The sequence below is a fragment of the Photinus pyralis genome, unplaced genomic scaffold (genome assembly GCF_008802855.1).
Source record: "Photinus pyralis isolate 1611_PpyrPB1 unplaced genomic scaffold, Ppyr1.3 Ppyr1.4_LG4, whole genome shotgun sequence".
NCBI lineage: Eukaryota > Metazoa > Arthropoda > Insecta > Coleoptera > Lampyridae > Photinus > Photinus pyralis.
The window spans coordinates 49923731-49943423 of record NW_022170511.1 but is presented as its reverse complement, the minus strand read 5'-3'; the positions used below and the strand labels follow the sequence as shown (position 1 = coordinate 49943423).

Sequence of the window (19693 nt, the reverse complement as noted above, 5' to 3'; positions counted from 1 at the left end):
TCATCTTCACTCAGAATTCAGATATCGCGGAACGAAATCAAGCGTTTTCGGGCAACGAAACGGGTGTACTCTCCAGCCTTAAGGTTCAGTGATCGACAGAAATAACAGTGCTAGGGATTGACTGTTTAAACAACCATAACAAAACGCTTTCTCAACAAAAAGAAAATGGCTTTTCTGCTAATTCTTGAAAGAAATTTTGTTATAACGAATACACACTTAAGCACACATCATAGGTACTCTACAACGCACGGTTCTATAACATTATTTTTCAGTGACCGTTTAGACCAAGCATCAAATAATGAAAGTAACGTGAGAAACACATTAACATTCAAGCTAAGAAACCACAAACCACAAGGAACAAATTGCAAAAAAGGGTTCTTCCAGGTAATAGCAGATCATCCTCAAAACAACTACTCGGATGAACGGGATTATGTTGGATTGTCCTCAAATGAACCCAACGTGGCACCCACAATTACTTTAAGTGTAAATTAATTCCATTCGTTTGGGGGGTTGCTTAAGCCAACATCTCAATTTCAAAAATAAATTCTGTCAATGTCCCCTTTCCGGATCAGACGAACTTTCTCCGGTCAGGACCAGTTGCGTAAGCTTCGTCGTAGCAGAACTAGGCCCCGTTGCGCCGGTGGAGTCCTCTCCTCTTTTCGGATGTGGCCTAAGCACCCGCTTTCGTCACTAATGTTACGTGCGAGGCCCCCGTGTACGCATGGAGTGCCCGATAAGATGGATTATTGACACGGAATGCAAAGGAGGCTCCTCTCTGGGGAAGAAAGGTCTTCAAAGGCCCGTCCTGAAACAGTGATTTTGCATTTGGAGGTGGTTCAAGATGGTTATGGCGTTGCATCCGGAAACCCGTACAACACGGCCATCACCTTGGTAACCATAGGGACGTACCTCTAAATTTTCAAAGAAGCACCGTCCCAGGGCCTGGTAACAAGGACGGTTCAAGGTCCGCTGGTCCTCGCAATTGGCTGCAAATGCACCCGGAGGATTCCCGTGGAAGCCTGCCAGCCGAGGGAAGGATCTCTTCTCTATTGCGCGAATGACTGACCCTTGGAGTGTTCCCCTCCAACCTGAGACGCACGATCCCTGACGTCGGAGTGCTCCCCTGAGCCGACGGACACGACACCGCCTTAGGCACCACTTGACACGGTGATCCCTGGAAAGTATGTCCACGGCGATGATCTTCGTGGCTACCAGTTTAAGTTTTAGCCCCGACTATCCACATGCAAACAAGTCTCTTTATTTACCACCCGATGGGTACCTCCACCACACGGGAGTTTGAGAGAATAGTCCAATTCTATGACAGCAATCTACCTTCGATTGATCAAACGCACAATCATATAATTCATGGTATCGGCACGTGGTCTTTAACTTCTTGGTGATTTTGACACACTTCTTGTACAAGTCAACAATGGCGCCTACTGTATCTTTGTATTTGTAGGTCGTCTACCATATTACACAGTAAAAAATGTATTGCCACTTTTAACAAAAAGTTAATACACATTAAATTTTAGTCAATACTAAGTTTTTATTTCTGTTAACTTGGCATCTCCCTCGCAGTCATCGATGAAAAAAAGCTTAATGTCGATTTCGCAAAATAAATTTGGAAACCTAACAAATATTCAAGTTCAAATTTGACAAAAGATCTTATTGTTGCCTTTTACTAAATGTCGACGTTGTTTTGACTTTCTACTTTTGTCAATTGCACATAACAATCCAATAACAAGTACTAGTCAAAATTCACAAGATATTGTAGTTAAAGTAACAAAATTAAGAAAAAAGTTGCTAACTTAACATATTATGCTTTAGTGTGCGTATCATAATCAAATTGTTTTGCATACTAAATATTTGCTTTGTTCTGAACTGCTTATTCGTATTTTTCATTTTAATTCATTCAGTCAGCCCCTGTTCGAAGATTGTGTCGTTTCGCCTTTGTGTGTTTTGTTTATTTAAAATATCAATATGGTAAGTATAACTACATATCTACTTTGCCAATTCGGCATTTCGAGAGAAAAATGATGACTTAGAGTCTTATGTATTTTCCTTTTCTAGCATACAGAATATTCCCAGAAATTGTTGGAAGAGAGATAGAATTTGAAGACGTCGAAGGAGCACTAATTCGTCCAGATTTTCTAGAAACATTTTTTGGGATTTCCTCCGTTGGGGTTATCTTAAACATAGTATTTAGCCAAACCATTGAATAATAAATCTTTTATTATTCAATGGCCAAACCCAAGATTTTCTTAGCTAAATACTCGTTTCATGTCATGATGTATAAAATTACTATTAGGTAAATATAAAACTACAATTAGGTAAAACGCCGTATTTTCTATTCTATACCTGGCCAAAAATCTAAATTAAAACACAAATTTGTTAGGTCAATCGAATTTGTGAAAAAAAACACCCTAGTGTTGTAAATTGTAACAACTGAAAGATAGTGAAATTGTACAAAGAAGTGGTGCAATAGTTGACATCATTCTTTTGTTGGGCACGAACGAAGTCCTTGTAAAATTAACAATTTGAAATGCTGGGGTAGCAATTGCAGGTTGTTAAAATGACTACAAAATAAATTTGCTGCTACACAAACTCATTGACAAGTTAACAAAATTATTATGGCTTATTTAACAATAACATAAGTTAACCGAAACACCAATATTAGCAAATGTAAATTCTACTGCAAATACGAGTGGACCTGCTGGGAATATAATTTTTAGTTCCTCCAACAACTAATTTTTTGCGGTGTAGTTAGTATATTTATACTGAAAATCATGACGTTTACGTGATCCAACATTTCTTTTTTAAAAGCGTCAAATTCTTTAGTATAATTACTTTTCAAATTAGGGCATAGCAGCGGCAAAATACTTTTGGATGTCCTTTGAATCCATTCTTATCAATTGCAGCTTTCAATTTAAGGATTGATAAGCGGTATGATTATATTAACGAGCTTCTAGCGAGTTCATAATGTTGGGATGTCTGGCCGTCTGCCCGTTAGCACAATATCTCGACAATGATTACGATGAAATTTTGCAGGTCAAATTTGTATATCGGAGTTCGGGAATTGGCAATGTAGCCCGAAAAATAAGGAAGGACATCGCCATTAGTTAAAGTTACTTCTTGTTTCATTGTGAATAGTAGACGCGTGAAATCATAATTTCAGTCAGTAGATAGGCTGTATATAGGTCTACAGTCTGCACTGGAAGCATGGGCATGGGCATGGGCATGTTCGTTAATAAAAATTTTAAACGGCAGCCTTAAAATTTATTACGCGCACGTGTCACTTACGCATGATTATAACTCTTGTTTGTTTCCCTGGTCTTTGAATCACACCATCCCCAAAATCTACTTTTAATCCTGTAAGTCATGTGTAGGTATATACTAGGTATACTCACTATAGGTACCTTCATCTGGTTTTTCTTTCTGGGTTTCTCTAATTTATTGTAGTTGAAATGGAACGGCGAAATATATGTATAATCCCATATTTTTGATACTTTGAATCAATATGTAGTGTGCTACGTTATAGATTGCCCATCTCTGAGATTTGATCCCCTTTACACTTATGCCTAAAGTTCTGTACCATTGGTCCATTGCCTGTAATAACATTTTTCAAATACGAAAGTGGAATGACTCAGTTAAATTGTGCGACATTATTTTTTCACAGATTTCATTATGTAGGTATCCTGGTAAGATTAGATTTAATTACGGAACAAAGTGTCCAAAAAATTTAAGCAAAATGAATTGTTGTATTAAAGCGACTGAAACGGATTCCAGTAAACATATTCATTCAATTCTGCTTTTAAATATTGTATCATCCGAACAATGCACGTGGTAATCGACAAATATGCTTACCTTGGCGCCTGCGTGGTCTTATTTTTACCTGAGCGCAACTAAGTTATGTGTTTATATGACAGTCGTGCTAAGGAAGGAGAATTAAGTTTGTGTGTAATGTGAAATAGTGAATACGTTCAAGTAATTCTTATGTGAGAAGGATCTTCAGAATTTGAACAATATCAGGTATTTGCCCAATTTTTTTCACAACATTTCTGGGTTAGTCTCATATATAAAACGAAAATTTCAAATATTTGAATAAATTTTAATGTTTTTATTCAACTCCAAATCGACTTAGAGGCCCTGCAATTCACAGAAAATTCAGAAAATGATACCCGGGAAAAATGAAATCATCATTTTATTGCGAATAATTTCAAATGACATCCTGTTAGACCGGAATAATTATTTAAAAAAATACAAATTCACTACTGCGGTACTTAGTATCATTCTTGGAAAACGTGTGAAACCTTTAATGTTCCCTACTTAATAATTATAATATTCAGAAATATGGTTTTTGCCTTTGGCTGTGCGACTTTTGCTACAAACTTTCATGTTACACTAAAAGCCGATGACCATGGGATGGAAATTAACTCTCGATTTTTTAAATTTGACTTACATACAATTTACTCCATAAGTATTGGACTTACATTGTTTGCAAATGTTAAGTTTTACATACAAGTCTGAGAAAATGTTGCAAAGTGATAGTGAAACTATTTTATAAATTATGTAATGGTCTACAAGAAGTCATGAAAAGTAATAGGTAACAGATCATGAAGCGCTCCCACAATTACTATCTACCGTGGATTTTCAATTACAAAACAACCCCCTATTACCGGTAGCTCTGAGCAAATGAATCTTTTACTTGGTGATATCTTGAGTTTCTGAATACCTCTCGTTAGCAGAATGAACTCTTAAGAAAAACATTTAAGAACAGGAAATACTTAAAAGCTATTTAGGGGCACGCATTCTTGAAGTAACAAACTGGCTTTTTACACTACGCATTAAACTTTTATTGATATTTAATATCAAAACATCTTGAAGAATTACTACAAACTATTTAATTGTTGGACAATTATTATTAAAAACAAGTTTGTTGTACCTTTCACAATGAAACTAAACGGTAACCTTGGCAGTATGCATTCTATTAACTTAATGCACATTTTTTTCTATTTTGTTTGCAATGCAGTATGCGAGAATGTGAAAATCAGAGCAGAATGCAAATGAAGCAAGTGGCCTTTTGTTACAAGAATACACCGTACAAGATCTCAGAAATGCTTACGAATGGGCCTTTTGGAAAAAAACGCAAATAATTCGGAGGTATTTTAATGATTTCCGATATCGGTTGAGTTTAGGTCCGTCTTGTGCGTATAAGAAATTATGATTTCATCAATTCTTACATCATATTATACCTGCTGACGTAAAGCATCCAGGTATCATCGAATTCAATGACACTGTGCGCGTTTAACAAAAATGTAAAGAATGATGAAGATCCTTTAGTTAATTAGTGTAATGTTATACTCTACCTACCTATAAACTACATTTTTATTGTAGTGGCGGATTTAGAGAGCGTAGGTAACCTAATAAGCTATTTTTGGAAATAACTACTTTATAAAAGTGGATTTTGATTATCCGCAAAATAATTAGGTGAAATTTATGTAGGAGAAGTATATTTTCTAACCTTTCGCGACAAGGTTAATGCTATACAAGTTGTACACAAATTTTAATAATGATTGGATACAAATTTATACAACTTTCTCTGTGCAATTTAATGCATTTATGTATATAATGTCGTGTGATGTATATACATTTTCTACCTTTAACTTTACACGTATTTGACATCGATTTTTAATCAATTGTTTTTTTAAGGTTTCTGCTCATTGTTCCTCCATTCTGTGAGGGACTTTGCCAAATACATTTTTAAAACTGAAACAACCAAAAAATTCTGGCTAAAAAATCAAATCGGATATATACGTATAAGTATGCATGCGCGCGTGAACCGTAACGCGGACATTGACGGTAATTTTTTATATACCTCTGTATTATAGCCCAATTTTGACAAAAAAAGAAGCTTATACCTACCTGCGTAAATTGCGTCCGTGAGGGTATCCGATCTCAGGACTCAGAACACGTGGAAAGCTATTTATCCATTCGAAAAAATGTCCACAGATTAAATGCATCAATTAGTTTACTGAAAGTCGTTTAAAATTGATTTTAATCCGCAAGAAATATAAGAATGTAGTCCCTTTTTTTGCTTAAATGTAGAAATTGGACTTTCACCGATTTTTCTAAAAAAATGTTTTTGAACCTTTTTGAGTGAAAATTAGAACTCAAACTTAACCCGTAGGGTGCTTTCAGTGGTGAAGTGTTCACTTTTTACGCTCAATTAACCAAGAAATAAACGAAGTTGATGATGTTGAATAATTTCACTTATCAGGTCATTTTAAGTCACTAATTCTAAAATATATGTGTGCGGAATTAATTTTTTCATTAATTAATCGAATTTGATTGCCCTTGATAATTGAATTTAATAGGCCATTGTTCTGTCTAACTATGGTTAATAGGTTAATGTTTCTTTTACAAAATTACACAGAATATAAATCTACACGACACAACCATACTATACATACGCGTATTTAGTACCTACCTTAAAAATGACAGCCCTCACAAGAGACGAACGGTTAAGTATAAGTGAGCTTTTATTTTAAAAATGAAATTGCAATTTTTTAAACGGGGAGAGGCTATGCTTTTATGTACCTACACTTTAAGGGCGGCTTATTCTGTAAAAGTAAATTCAAATAAGGAAACAACAATACCTGATCAAATGAAACACGAATTAATAACTATGCTATACCTACATAGGTACTACGAAAATAAAGCATTCACAATATACAGATTCCTATGTAAAAACGAGTTTTCTTGAAAGATTTTTAGGTTTTGAAACTGAAAGGAACAAGCATCACACTAAACGGACTGTTATGTTAAAGTAAGTTTTTGTTAAAAAATTGTAATTTTTGAGACGGGAAAGGATTATGCCTTTATGGCATTTAAACACAAAAATTGCAGCCCTGACAATAGAAGAATCGTTATGTAAACGTGTAGATCACTTACTGCAATAACCAAACATATTCAAACGTATGCGGGTACAAAAATGAAAGAGAACAATGAAACATTATTTGTATATTTGAAATTTATAGTTATTTTGGATTATAATTTGGCGATCTTTTTAGCTAGTTACGGGCCTGCGCGGAATTCACTTTTGGACTAATTAAGCGAGATTAATTTTGTTTGATAATTGAATTTAGTGGGCCATTCGTATGTGCAAGACTTTTCGTTGAAGATCGAATGGTTTGGTTTATATCGAGAGGTTCGGACGGTTAATGGAAACGCGTTTTTATGAACAGACCTGTTAATACAATAATTGCATTTCTATTGCATTTTTGACACGTATACCTTGAAAGCGTGTTTAGGTGAAGCTACGTGAAGTTTGGTCGCATATTTCATTATCTGTGTTTGGAAACGGCATGCCTAAAAAATCTAATAGTTAAACATCTTCAATTTTGTTTAAACATATTTAAGCTAAACAAACAAATTGGCAAATTAAACCAATATGAAAACGCCCGGTGTAACAGAATTTTAAATTTCCGGAATTTTTGGTTTCAAATTAAAATTTAGGATTGTTTCTAAGATTTATTTTAATCCTGTGTCATAAGGACTGCTTGAGGGTCAATCCAAAACGTTTATGCATTGATTTTTGAAACAGAGCTTTCGAGTTGTAGCTGTATGGTAAAGACGCATTATCCTTTTGGAAAATGATATCATTCACTGGATACAGTTTTCCTTCCCACTTTTGGGATTAACCCGCCTATCCGATTATGGTATTTTGTACCGCTACTATGCTCAAACTGGTTCGCTCTTGTAGTCAATCATCCCCAAATCATTATGCCTAGTGGAAATGTAATGGCCCGTATAGTCTTTGTGAAATGGTTCATTTTTACTTATTTCTTGCTTGAGTCTCCAACACAAAGATTGAACTTTGAGTTGTCGCCAAATATTAATTTTCTCCACTGTAAATATTAAGAAAAATAGACTTTTGGTGTTTGGTATTTGAGGAAAACACCGTGAAAACCAGAAAACCGTTCATTTTGTATTTTTTAGACTTGTATATCATTAAGACACTATTTGAAGACAAAGTTTTTGTGTCAACAAAATCTCATGGAAAAACAAAAGATAGCGGTGTAATAACCTGAAAAGGAATGTTTGTTGATACCAAAAGATTTGTTTTTAAACTGAGAGAATGAGAAATTAACGGGTTTCAGTGCGTTTTCTACAAACTTCATTGGTAAATGTTCATTTTGAGATTAAATTAAAAGTCATATTCAGAATTCTGCAGCACGTTGCTAATTTCACCTTGTTTCTATATCCTCCAATAAGGGAGATACCTCGAGATGCTACGAAATGTGGACATACTGTAGGTACCTATACCATAGGATCAGTAAACTGTGTCTTCTACCCCTTTAGGATTAGAACACTTTCGTCCCTGAATAATTGAATTTAGTAGGCCAGTAAAGGCAAATGGACATTTTTATATAATTGAAACTGGTGGGCCATTGCAATACGGATTGAGTGTATTATAGATACTGATTATTTATTATTATTATTATTTTGCATTATTTATTATTTTTTCCCTTATTAACCAAGACTAATCACGATTGATAATTGAATTTAGTATAGGCACGTGCAGTCACCATTCGCAGAAAAAACCGAGGAAAAAACTATTGGGAAAAATGTGTAAAGTTTTCACTATGCTAAAAGTGAACACTTAAAAAACTGGAATTTTAAAGGATAACCTCGAGATTTAAATTTTTGCAGTGCGCCGTGTTCATTTTTGCACTTATAATATTTGCGTAAGCAAATGGGTTTTGAAAAACTAATAGTCCCTTTGACGAATTTTGAATTTTAGACATAATCTCACAGCGTACTTATTAAGAAGCCTTGGAGTTCACGAGGATGATTACGTTTGATAATAGACTTTTAGGTCATTGCAGCCACTATTGGTTTACGAAACGCTTTCGAGTGTTTCGTGTCGAAATTGGTGCTTACACAGTGATTTTGAAAGCGTTTTCATAAAACAGGGTGTTATATCCACGACAGACTCTGTCGCAACGAATTTCTGCACAATTCTGCGAATTGAGATTTCGGCAGGCCGCGGTTATGTTCACCGAAATAATCACGTAATGTGTACACTCGACTTTTGACACCCTTATAGTTCGCTTAAATAGTTTCGAAGAAGAACAAAACATAAGACTGACATATACAAAAGCAGAAACATGTATACCTACTGAATAAGAGACAAGAGTTAAACTTTGCTTGTCCAAAGCGTAAATTACCTTATTCGTTATGTTCGTTGTCCAAGACAAAAGGGAGAAGAAATAATGAGATACCTACCCTAACTGCCAAAATATGAAATATCTATATCGGTAATGAAGCTCATATATAACTCTTGTTCGCAGTTAAAATTACTGTGTCCATAGAACTATGACTGCGAATGGATAAATCACACTGATTTGTATGAAATAAAGTGATGGGGAATGCGTGAAAGGGACTTTTCTAAGAATCATTCTAGTCATTTACGCCACCAAAATCGCAAGCGTTGAGAAAATTGCAGAATATGAACAACAACTAAAAACAGCTAATAAGGTTTCCTTTAGTCACTAGGTATATGTATATATTAGTCACTTTCCCTTACAGCAAAATACAATAGCCAAAGCATAAGAAAAAGTCCCTAACTTTTATAACGGCGCCCTTCTGGAATTAAAAAAAATGCCGTCTAAACGCGGTAAATTATATCGAGGGTCATGTATCAGTTAAAGTTAACTGATTAATAACTTCCTATAGGGGAATACATTTTTTTCCATAGAAATTTGGCAACCGCGCCATACTTTATCTTTATTAGATACTTTCAAAATTTCTGAAAAAGTTCTTTGCAAATAAGAAGCTTGTTGGGGCGCTATAGACAGCCAAAATAAAAGAATAAAGGTATGTAGTTAGTGGCAAAATTCCCCCAGTCAGAACTCTTTTTAACACATTTATATGAATAATTGATTTAAAATGAAAATGTTCTCTTCAAAAAAAGAACACATAAAGAGATTCGAATGCTAGTCGCGACAATTCTGGTATAAAAAGGTATTAAAGTTACTTTTCAAAGTAGATTTAGGTTTGGTGAAAACGTGAAGCAAGACCAAAACTCTGCAAACCTTTTATTGTCTTTTTAGCGTTTTTTACTAGCAACAGCATTTTTAGGATACGTTCTTCCTAGCCTTTATGGTAACTTTGAAGGTTAACAATCAATTCTCGGTTTTTTATAACGGGGCGGTCACGATTTTTTTTTCGCAACGTCTTTTGTATAAACGCATCCTGTAATCAAAAATCTCTTGGAACATCATTATATATTATATAGGATTATGCAGGTCACTCTGTAATTGGGCGCGAGCTTGTTGAGGGCTCAGAACAAGAGAGGGATAATAAATAAATAAATAAATAAAAAATAAAAAAATAAAATAATCAAGTTATAGTTACACTGAAAACGGTTTCACCAGTGTGAACGAAGCGCGTTTCCGATAGGTAGGAAAAGATCGTTTTGCGGAAAGCAACCCCTACATTTCGTGAGTGCCCAACCTGAAGTTTGATTACGTTATCGCTAACTTAATTTGTATGGTGTCCCAGAGATGGCCCTTATTGATTTTCAGCAGAGCCAAAGATCATATGCATGCAACAAACGTCTTGGTGATTTTATAGGAGAATAAGCAAGAAACATTAAATGTTTAAGATATTCAGTTTACTATCGTATACCTACCTAGTTTTTTTTTTAAATCACACGTATGTGCATTGCTTGAATGTTTAGTCAAGCAGAATGAATTTTGTAAGTGAGAACCTTTTAGGTACTAGACACATCCGTGATATAGGTAATAATATCATTTGCCATGTCTTGCGGTTAAAATGGATACAGAAATTAGACACGGAAGTAGCTTAGTATCGAACTATCGGTTATTTCCAGCTTTTGCGGTAAAAATAGACAAAGGTAAGTAAATGATTCTGTTGTATGAATATCTAATTTCACAAAAGTTCATAAACCTGAGTTTATTATATGTGGAGGGCACATGTCATACGTGCCGGGTCCATGTCATCGTAACCGTATTTCCGAGACCGGATTTATATTAGTTAAGCTAATTAGCGTAATTTGTACTTTAATAACGTACAAACTCTTACATCAACCGTACTTTCCAAATGTACATTCATTACATTTTCACGAAAATTACCCAATAAAGAAAATTAACAGTGGAAATAGAGCAACAAAAAATTTGATCAATTATTAATATGTACCTACCGTTATTTATATTACCATATACAATAGCATATGAAATTTGATCGTTTGTTATAAAGCGAATAGGTACCGCTTGGTGGATATACAAAATAATTTTCCAAAGGATAAGCAATATTTATTTAAGAATGAGGTTTATTTGTTAACAGTATACAACAATTTAGTCGACTGTAAATAACCGGAAGCAAAAAATTGTCAAACGTTACGAAAATCACAATTGCGTATGAAAATGTCTACATATACTGATAGGTTGAGAGACTAAAATTAAAGTACGTACTGTAAGTATTTCGTTAGGTTTCTGTATACTTAATTGCTGTACGCACTCTCATTATTCTCATTATTACAGTTACAGTAAATTTGTTTTATTATCATATTAATAATAACGGCGTTGAGACAAATCCCGGAATCGGTCTATGGCTTTCAAGTTTCAATTGCTAAAAATAACAGTAATTCATCAATATCACGTGGGTACCTAATTCATTATTTTTACGCTCTTTAATTATTCACGCAATTATTTAAAATTGTTGAATGCATCGAGTTTTATAGCTTTTATCAACAAAATTGTTACATGGTAAATAGCGACATACATGGGACATGTCTTGGGGCATCTGACAAAGAGTAAAGTAAAAGTAAGCTCGCGGAAAGATAATTGTCAACAAATTTTCATGTTTCTTTTTTGGTGGCGATAGTGGTGGTGATGCGAAATTGTTCTAATCGCAGCGCTAGGGTAGATCCAAGATCCTATTTTACTTGTTCAGTATTTGCTTCATATTGCATTTCATTTTCTCATTAATAAAAGTCAATCTGCTTACTGTCACGTTTCACTAATGGATCATTAAACATGAATACATGCGTTTATAGAATCACGTTTTCAATATTAAAATTCAAACCGTGAACAGCTTTACGAAGCATTTACGCTGTTTTTGTCATTTGTCATACATATATTTGCTTTTTTCATATCATGTAGTACTGTAGTAGTCCGTAATAAATATTGCAAAAGGCACGGATGGCTACTTTTTATGGATATCCCGATACTTGCAGACCTCCCATAAGGTTGGCGCAGGAAATTTAAGGACACGGAATCTTATTTTGGAAAATGAAGTCCCTCAATCACATACCAAAACCGTGCTTGATTACCAAAAACTATATTTTCACCCACCATAGTGTTGAAATGTTCGCTACCCTGAAACGTTATTTATTCCAGTATCTTCAAACATGATTTAAAACCGTATGTAAGCTGAAGACTACAAACAACCTTAGGGTTGTGTCACCCTTATTTTGGCGCGATTTAATTATATTTGAAAAATTATGATTTTCGATAATAATCATAATGCCCCACGACGCTAGGCATTTAGCTTCACCTTCCAATGCATTGTCGAAATCTATCTTGACCGCAAACTTGCATTTGAAACAAGCGAAGCTTCTTTAAACCAAACACTAAGCTTATGCAAGTACCTAATAATTGAGAATGATTTGCTTGGTATCGTTTAGTAATCCGGTAATAGAAACAAGCTGTTCCCTGTTGTAGAGATCACAGAAGATCCCTATTGGACATTCACCGTTGTGTATGAATTGGTGCTATGAGTCGATAATTTTGTACACACTTATTATCTCCTTTTTTATAAATGGGGTTAACATGATTAATTTTTAACATGTTTGGAAATTTGCCGGTGCTAAATGACAGACTTATAAGGTATATCAGTGAGGCTATAGTTGATGCGAAAATTTGTTTTATAAGTACTGGTGGTATCCCCTCCGGACCGGTGGAGTGTTTATTTTTTAATTTTGACATCGAATCCGGCTTGGTTTTGTGAAAAATCTTGTGACGGGCCAAATCCATTTCAAGATATTTAGGTTGGTAGTTATTTTGAAGGAGCCGTAGTATCCCGGAACTTTGGATGTAATCGCTTCACAGTCGATTTCAGGAAATTTCGCCTTCGTTCGTTAGTTAGCGTCCTATGCTTCTTTTTTTTTGCAAAAGTTGCCCAATCATTTTTGTTTTTGTCGTCAGTATCAGGAGGATGATCCCTGTCCTTGGTATTCGGCTCGTTATTAGATTTATTAGTTTTGGAGGAAGCTCCTGGTGCTCCCGTTTCCATTTTTTGTGTGGGAGCGATGTCACTTTATTTGTCGTTGAGAGGGTTCTTGCAGTAGCATACACTTTCTGTTGTGTTTTATTAGTTGGAGTTTGGTTTACGTCTACTTTTTGTTTAGAAGAATTTGAGATGACATTTGAACCTGACCTTTTGATATTTGCCAAGTCGATAGCATCGCCTTTCACCTTGTTGAGTAGATCAATGTGCCCATACAGGAATTTAATTTTATCACTAAGGTCATTAATTAGGTATAATGTCTTTCTAGACCCGTAAGTGCGCTTTACAAGATTTGCTACTTACCTATATGTAGTAATCCTGATGCTAAAAAAATGTGGATGATTTTAATTCGTTCCATTTTGTAGGATACCTTTCATTTTGAGTATAGGGCTGTAAAATCGACCCTTATTTTCCTGCGTACACTTTCCCCGTTTTCAAAATTGATAATTTTGATATAATTTATAAGCATTTTAGACAGACTTTACAATGAGACGGTATGTGTTTTCTTTACGTAAATTATAAAAGACGGGTTCTGCCTTCCCTCCATGACAAAGGCATTTTACTTCATGACGCTAAAAATGAAACAAAATTCAAATAGTTCAAAAACTGTTCGGTCTAGGCGCTTGGCGACTTACTTCAAAATGTAGTTTTTATATAGGTATAGGTACCGAGACGAAGAAAATTTGTTAATCTTATATAAAATAACTAAGTGTTGATCAACTTCAGGTATAACCAAAGATGGTATAATTCTGAAAATACTTAACTGAAACGGGCCCATTCAGTAAACCTTATGTATACCTAATCTTAAAAAATCTATAGCGATTAATTTTCCATATCATAATCGAAGCTGTTCGCTACGCCTACATTTTTTATTTAAATTTATTTTATTTAAATCACGTTTTATGTCTACTGTTACGCAAAGATTATACACAATACTGAAAAATATAATGTGTGGTCAAATATATAAACAAGGTACTTCACCATATTGAACCTTCATAGAACGAAATTATTAAATTACCAACGATTCATTGAGGCGGATAGCAATGACAATCTTTAAATTTGTTGACGATAGTGACACAACTCACATCATTTTCATTCGATCCATCATGGTCTTTCGTTTCAGGTAATCGCGAGCAGCAAGATTTTGTCGACACTTCCATAATCTCGCAACTTTTGACAAAAGCTACGTGTAGGTACAATGAAGGATTCATTAAGTCAATTGTTAGTTGGTTTTTTTTGGACATGATTCAAAAGAACGCGGATTTACCTATATTATCTATTTATTTATTTATTATCCCTATCTTGTTCTGGGCCCCCAACGGGCTTGCGCCCAATTACAGAGTGACCCGCATGATGCTTTTTAGAGTTTTTTTTAGAGATCTATCCATCGGAATCTGATTAATTCAGCCCTTGGACATCGGACATTCAAAAATATATACCGTGTGTACAACTATCAAAAATAATCTGTCCGTCGATACCTACGCCATTCGTTATCAGGAAAAATTAGTGGTTGTAGTCCGCGTCGGACACTTCTTGCTTATTCATTCTGTAGTGATCTTAGAATCGTGTAGAACATAAAATTTAAAAGTTACTATACGTATGTACGTGTTAACTGGATGCGCCGTTGAGCATACAAATTAAAAATAACAGTACTCTTTTCTGGGTGATTGAGAAATTTCGAAAATGAGACACAATTAAAAGAGAAAAAAATAAAATTTCCATGATTAACTTATCAGATTTGTGTGTCGATGCGGCTATAATTTAATTTTATTGTTAGTCCACCTATAAGCGAATCAGGTAATGCAACAATACACCTATGAAAGAAGGAATGGCAATAAAATTACAGTACGATAACGATCTGTAAGTAATCGATTTAAGGCGAAACGACATTTTGCACTTTCCATTTAACAACCTAAATTCCAAATACGATATTTATACGTATAGGCAGTTCTGAATGCCAGCGAAGGTAATAACGCTCTTACATAATATAAACACTTCATAAGCGGAGAAATTTTGAAACTTTCTTATACTTAAATGTTGTAAATCAAATACATGGTGCGGTAGAGTTATCTAATCAGTGATCACGTTTTGTTTTATATATTTCAGGTATGCGTTGGTTTCGCAAACAAGGCAGCGCACCCAAATTGATCAGTTTATCACCTTTAAGAACTGAATCTGCAAAACTTGATTTACCTGTTGATGAATCATTAAAGTTAGTCGAAACAACCAAACGCCGATCTAGAAAAGGTGAGTTATTCATTTTAATGATTTTAATTTAAAAAAGTGCAGTTGCTTGCATATCCTCTCAAGGAAACTTGCATATTTTTTCGAGAAACATGGGAATAATTTTATTCTTAACTTAATTAACACGATAGACGCACATTTCTTTATTTAATAACCATGAAGTTAATAGGTGGTATAACATTTAAAAGTTGATTTTGAATCAACAGTTTTTTCGCGGTCATTAATTAGTAGAACATTGAAAGCAGTTTAATTCGTGTCCTTATTTATTATTCTTATTGCAGATTCTGGTTCTGGGTCGTGGTCTCGAAATCGCTCAAAAAATGAGCTTCGCTATTATAATGTGGGTGAAAGTGTAATTTTTGTGGAAAAATCGGGAAGACGGAGGCACCACTCGCAGCCCCGGTACGTTACAAATGGTTTAGAAGAGCAGAATGCTCGCGAAAAGCGCAACCCTATATTAAATCGGGTCAAACAAACAAAGTTATCGTGCTTTCGATCTCCATCCAACGCGTCTCAATTAGCGTTACCGTCTGAATGCCGAAATACAAACGAGATTCAAGACAATGTTCACTATAGCAAAAATAATAGGGGAAGAAGTACTTTCTTCCCGGCGAAACTGCAAGCCATTTCTTCCAAATACCTACAGTCTTCAACAAACAAATTATTTGTTAAGTTATGCAAGACAGATGACGACGCGTTGTCGAATACGTCTACTAGCAGAGCGGATTCCAGAACTGCCAAAGAACATTTAAGAAGTCTATCGTATGGTGCGATACCGGGCATTAACGAATTTAAAAAGAAGAATAATCCTCTGTATCAGGAATATGACTCATCACACGACGAAGAAGATCAAGCATGTTTAATCGACAATGACGATACAGATAGCGGTATATTAATGAACGAGTCGGGACTAATTGCGTTTTCAGAAAATGAAAGTTTCCGATGCGGAAGTTCCGCTTCATCTAGAACTTTATTGCACTGCGATGATGCGAAACAGTATGATGGTCTATTAAATCACTACAAAGCGGATAGTTCAACGAAAAGGTCGACCGTTGAAAGTACTTTCGAAGCCGTGAATTCTAGTTTCGCGCTAGTTAGGTTAATAAAAAGAGTGCCTTCGGAAGAAATAGGCATTACGATTACTCCCAACCCTGCAGGGAAGGGCTACATCGTTTCGCAATTGTTAGCAGGTGGTATAGCTGCAAGGTAATTTGTCCCTTAAACAACTACTTATTTATTGTCGTGCTCATTGCACTTTTCATTTTAGAGATGGAACTGTGACTATGGGAGACGAGCTCTTGTACATTAATGGGCAGAAATGTAGCAGTAGGAGTATAAGTGAAATTTCCAATCTTCTGTACAGTCCATCTTTAGAAGTCGAGTTGTGCATACGGAGGAGAACGTCTCCAGCAGGAAGCTCTTCGCACAGAATTCAAGAAAGCTTCGTAGACTACGAACATTTGAGCGTATCTAGATCTCCAACAAGGTGTCGAATTCCTGAAAGGAAAATAAGCAGCAATCTCCCAAGTAGACGCTTATTTTTCCAAAAGAATGTCACTCATCAGAGTACTTCCAATAAGCTATTACGCCGTGGGGTTGTTAGTTACGCAGGTCAAAATAAAAATAACGAACAAACTTCTTACGTGCCCGAAACCGACACTCACAACCAAAATAATTCTAAGGACGTCAGTTACAATCAATCCACGCTGGCTGCAAGTAAGGTCGAGGACTTAACTACGAACTTCTGCACTTTGCCTAGACGTCCGCGTTCGGCAGTATGTTCATTCCATACTGTTACACTAGAAAAAGGGTTAGGAAAAAAGGCGCTGGGGTTTACGATTGTAGGAGGAAGAGATTCTCCCAAAGGAGCTTTGGGAATATTTATTAAAACAATACTAGAAAACGGCCAAGCCGCTGAGGATGGAAGACTGCGAGCAGGTAAATTAGCAAGCGCGTCGAAAAAAATTAACCTCTATATTACAGGCGACGAAATCTTGGCAGTAAATGGGCAAGTTTGTCATGATATATCGCACGCTAATGCGGTATCGCTTTTCAAAAGTATTAAAAGTGGTCGTGTTACGATGCATGTTTGTAGACGATCAAAATCAAAAACGTAAGTACCACCAATAGTTCATAACGTTGAGTAACTATTTGTTTTATTTTCAGGGTATCCAAAACAAAATCCTATTCGGATTTACTTAGTACTTCGAATTGTGACGTTTGACGTTAACATAATCTAAGAGTTTGCCAAATATTTATAAAGAAACTATATAGGTTTTACCTATTTTTATATAATGTGATATATTAAATATCTGATATTGTAACATACTGGAAATACCGAATTTTTATTTACCTCGTTTCCTGGTTTGCTCAATCCTTTTCTTCTAGTATTGTCACCTGCACCTGCTTGAATTTTAAAGGGTCAAGATGTTGGTTCCAGATCTCGTTTAATTTAAACTGTAGTACCTGATGAGAATCAGAAATAATCAGTGGTTTGTTTGGTTTTTGAATTAAATCAAAACAAGTATAGCACCAAAACATATTCTATGTGATGCAATTTATAATGAAAAAGGAAATTTCACTGTGCAATCTCTCAAGTTACCCATTATGGGTGAACACCTGAAAAGAACTACTACTAATAACCTTCAATCATATTATCCATTTTTGCCCGTTTACCATCCTTACACTCACATAAGCATCGATGTCAGTTGTAAGAACGAAATGGCCCACGAGGACACAAATAGATGCAATGATTCATAATTTATTAAACAAGGTATTTTACCGTTTAACGCCCTTATAGAACGTCTATTGTCCTAATATTGATACATTGGTGCAAGTGAGTATAATAATATTTACTATACTTAATTCATCCTGTAACCTGCAACCGTCCTTGATGGTTGTTTACTTAAATGCATAGACATCTTATGTGGTAAAAAAACCTTTACATGGTATAAGTAGTAATTTGTAAACCGTTTGCTACCAATAGGTAAGGGAAGCACTCGGTGGTCTAAACATCATTAGTCATTGTATAAACACGACTTAATGATCTTTAGGTGGCTAATAAGATTTACATGTAAATACATTCAAAATGCATCTTGTTTATTATGCTGTAAAGTATATCTTCAACTTCAACATTTTTCCATGTTTTGGTCTAGATATAAAAATACATGATATGCGCTCTATAGACGCAACATAGATGACAAATTATGTCCAGAAATGTTGCTACGTAAAGTGGGCTATACGTATACCTAGTTGAGTAGTACAGATTATCTAGTGTTGGAATCTGTGCTAGTAGAAAGGAAGAATTTGAATACAACTTCGGAACGATCAACCACTGGGTAGATGTAGGTGAGTTCAGAATTCGTTATAAGTAATAAATTTCTTAGTTGATACTCCTCTAGGAACTCTTTACGACAACAATTGCAACATGTATGAGCCCACAATACCATTTTATACTAGTGTTGTACAGTTATATACACAAATTAATTACATTTAGCTATGTTGACTGTTTAGTCGGATAATATTTTTGTAAGGGTCTTTACGTTAACACTCGCTACTCTTGGTTTTATAAAACTTCTAAGAATATTAATTGACTGATCTGATCGACTACTAACTACAACTGTACGTATGTAAGGATCTTAGGGGTCCTACGTTGTGTTCTACTACGGCGGTTCTTTTTAGCGCATTTCCACAAAAATTAAAAAAAAATGCGCTATTGTGGCCACTTTGTCCGTCCGTCCGTCCGTCCGGCTGTCCGTCCGTCCGTCCGTCCGTCCGTCCGTCCGTCCGCTAACTTTGCGACGCTACTAGTTCTTTATCTTAAGAGCTATTGTTCTATTTTTTTCGCTATTTGGTTCGTTATGGTGTCGAGTCTTGTACCAAGGAAGGAATTTTTTCTGTACCGCTTACAAAAAAAGTTATTGTAAAAAAAAACAAAAAACCGTTTTTTACATGTTCCATAATTTTACACTTTTGCCGTTTATTAACGATCCTAGAGATCGTTTATAATTTTGCATTGCTATCTGTCGCCTGCCGGTTGGTCTCTCCGTCTGTTCCTTTGTCTGTCTGTCCATCTATCTGTCCGTGTGAACGATAACTTTGTTTAAAAATGTTCGATCGCTTTTACATCTCCGTT

General features: G+C 35.2%; 1 protein-coding gene across 2 annotated transcripts; it reads left to right on the top strand.

Annotated features, from left to right (window-relative positions):
• The first annotated feature begins 3887 nt into the window (after positions 1-3887).
• Positions 3888-17886, top strand: LOC116169325 (inaD-like protein). Of its 2 annotated transcripts, none has more exons than XM_031485391.1 (6): positions 3888-4029; positions 15421-15561; positions 15840-16764; positions 16826-17496; positions 17542-17671; positions 17725-17886. In XM_031485391.1, the coding sequence occupies exons 2-6, from the start codon at positions 15423-15425 to the stop codon at positions 17780-17782; spliced, it is 1923 nt and encodes a 640-aa protein (XP_031341251.1). In that variant the 5' UTR covers positions 3888-4029; positions 15421-15422; the 3' UTR covers positions 17783-17886. The 2 variants fall into 2 exon arrangements, with proteins under 2 accessions (XP_031341251.1, XP_031341252.1); XM_031485392.1 differs by lacking the exon at positions 3888-4029 and adding an exon at positions 15210-15280.
• Positions 17887-19693: the final 1807 nt, after the last annotated feature.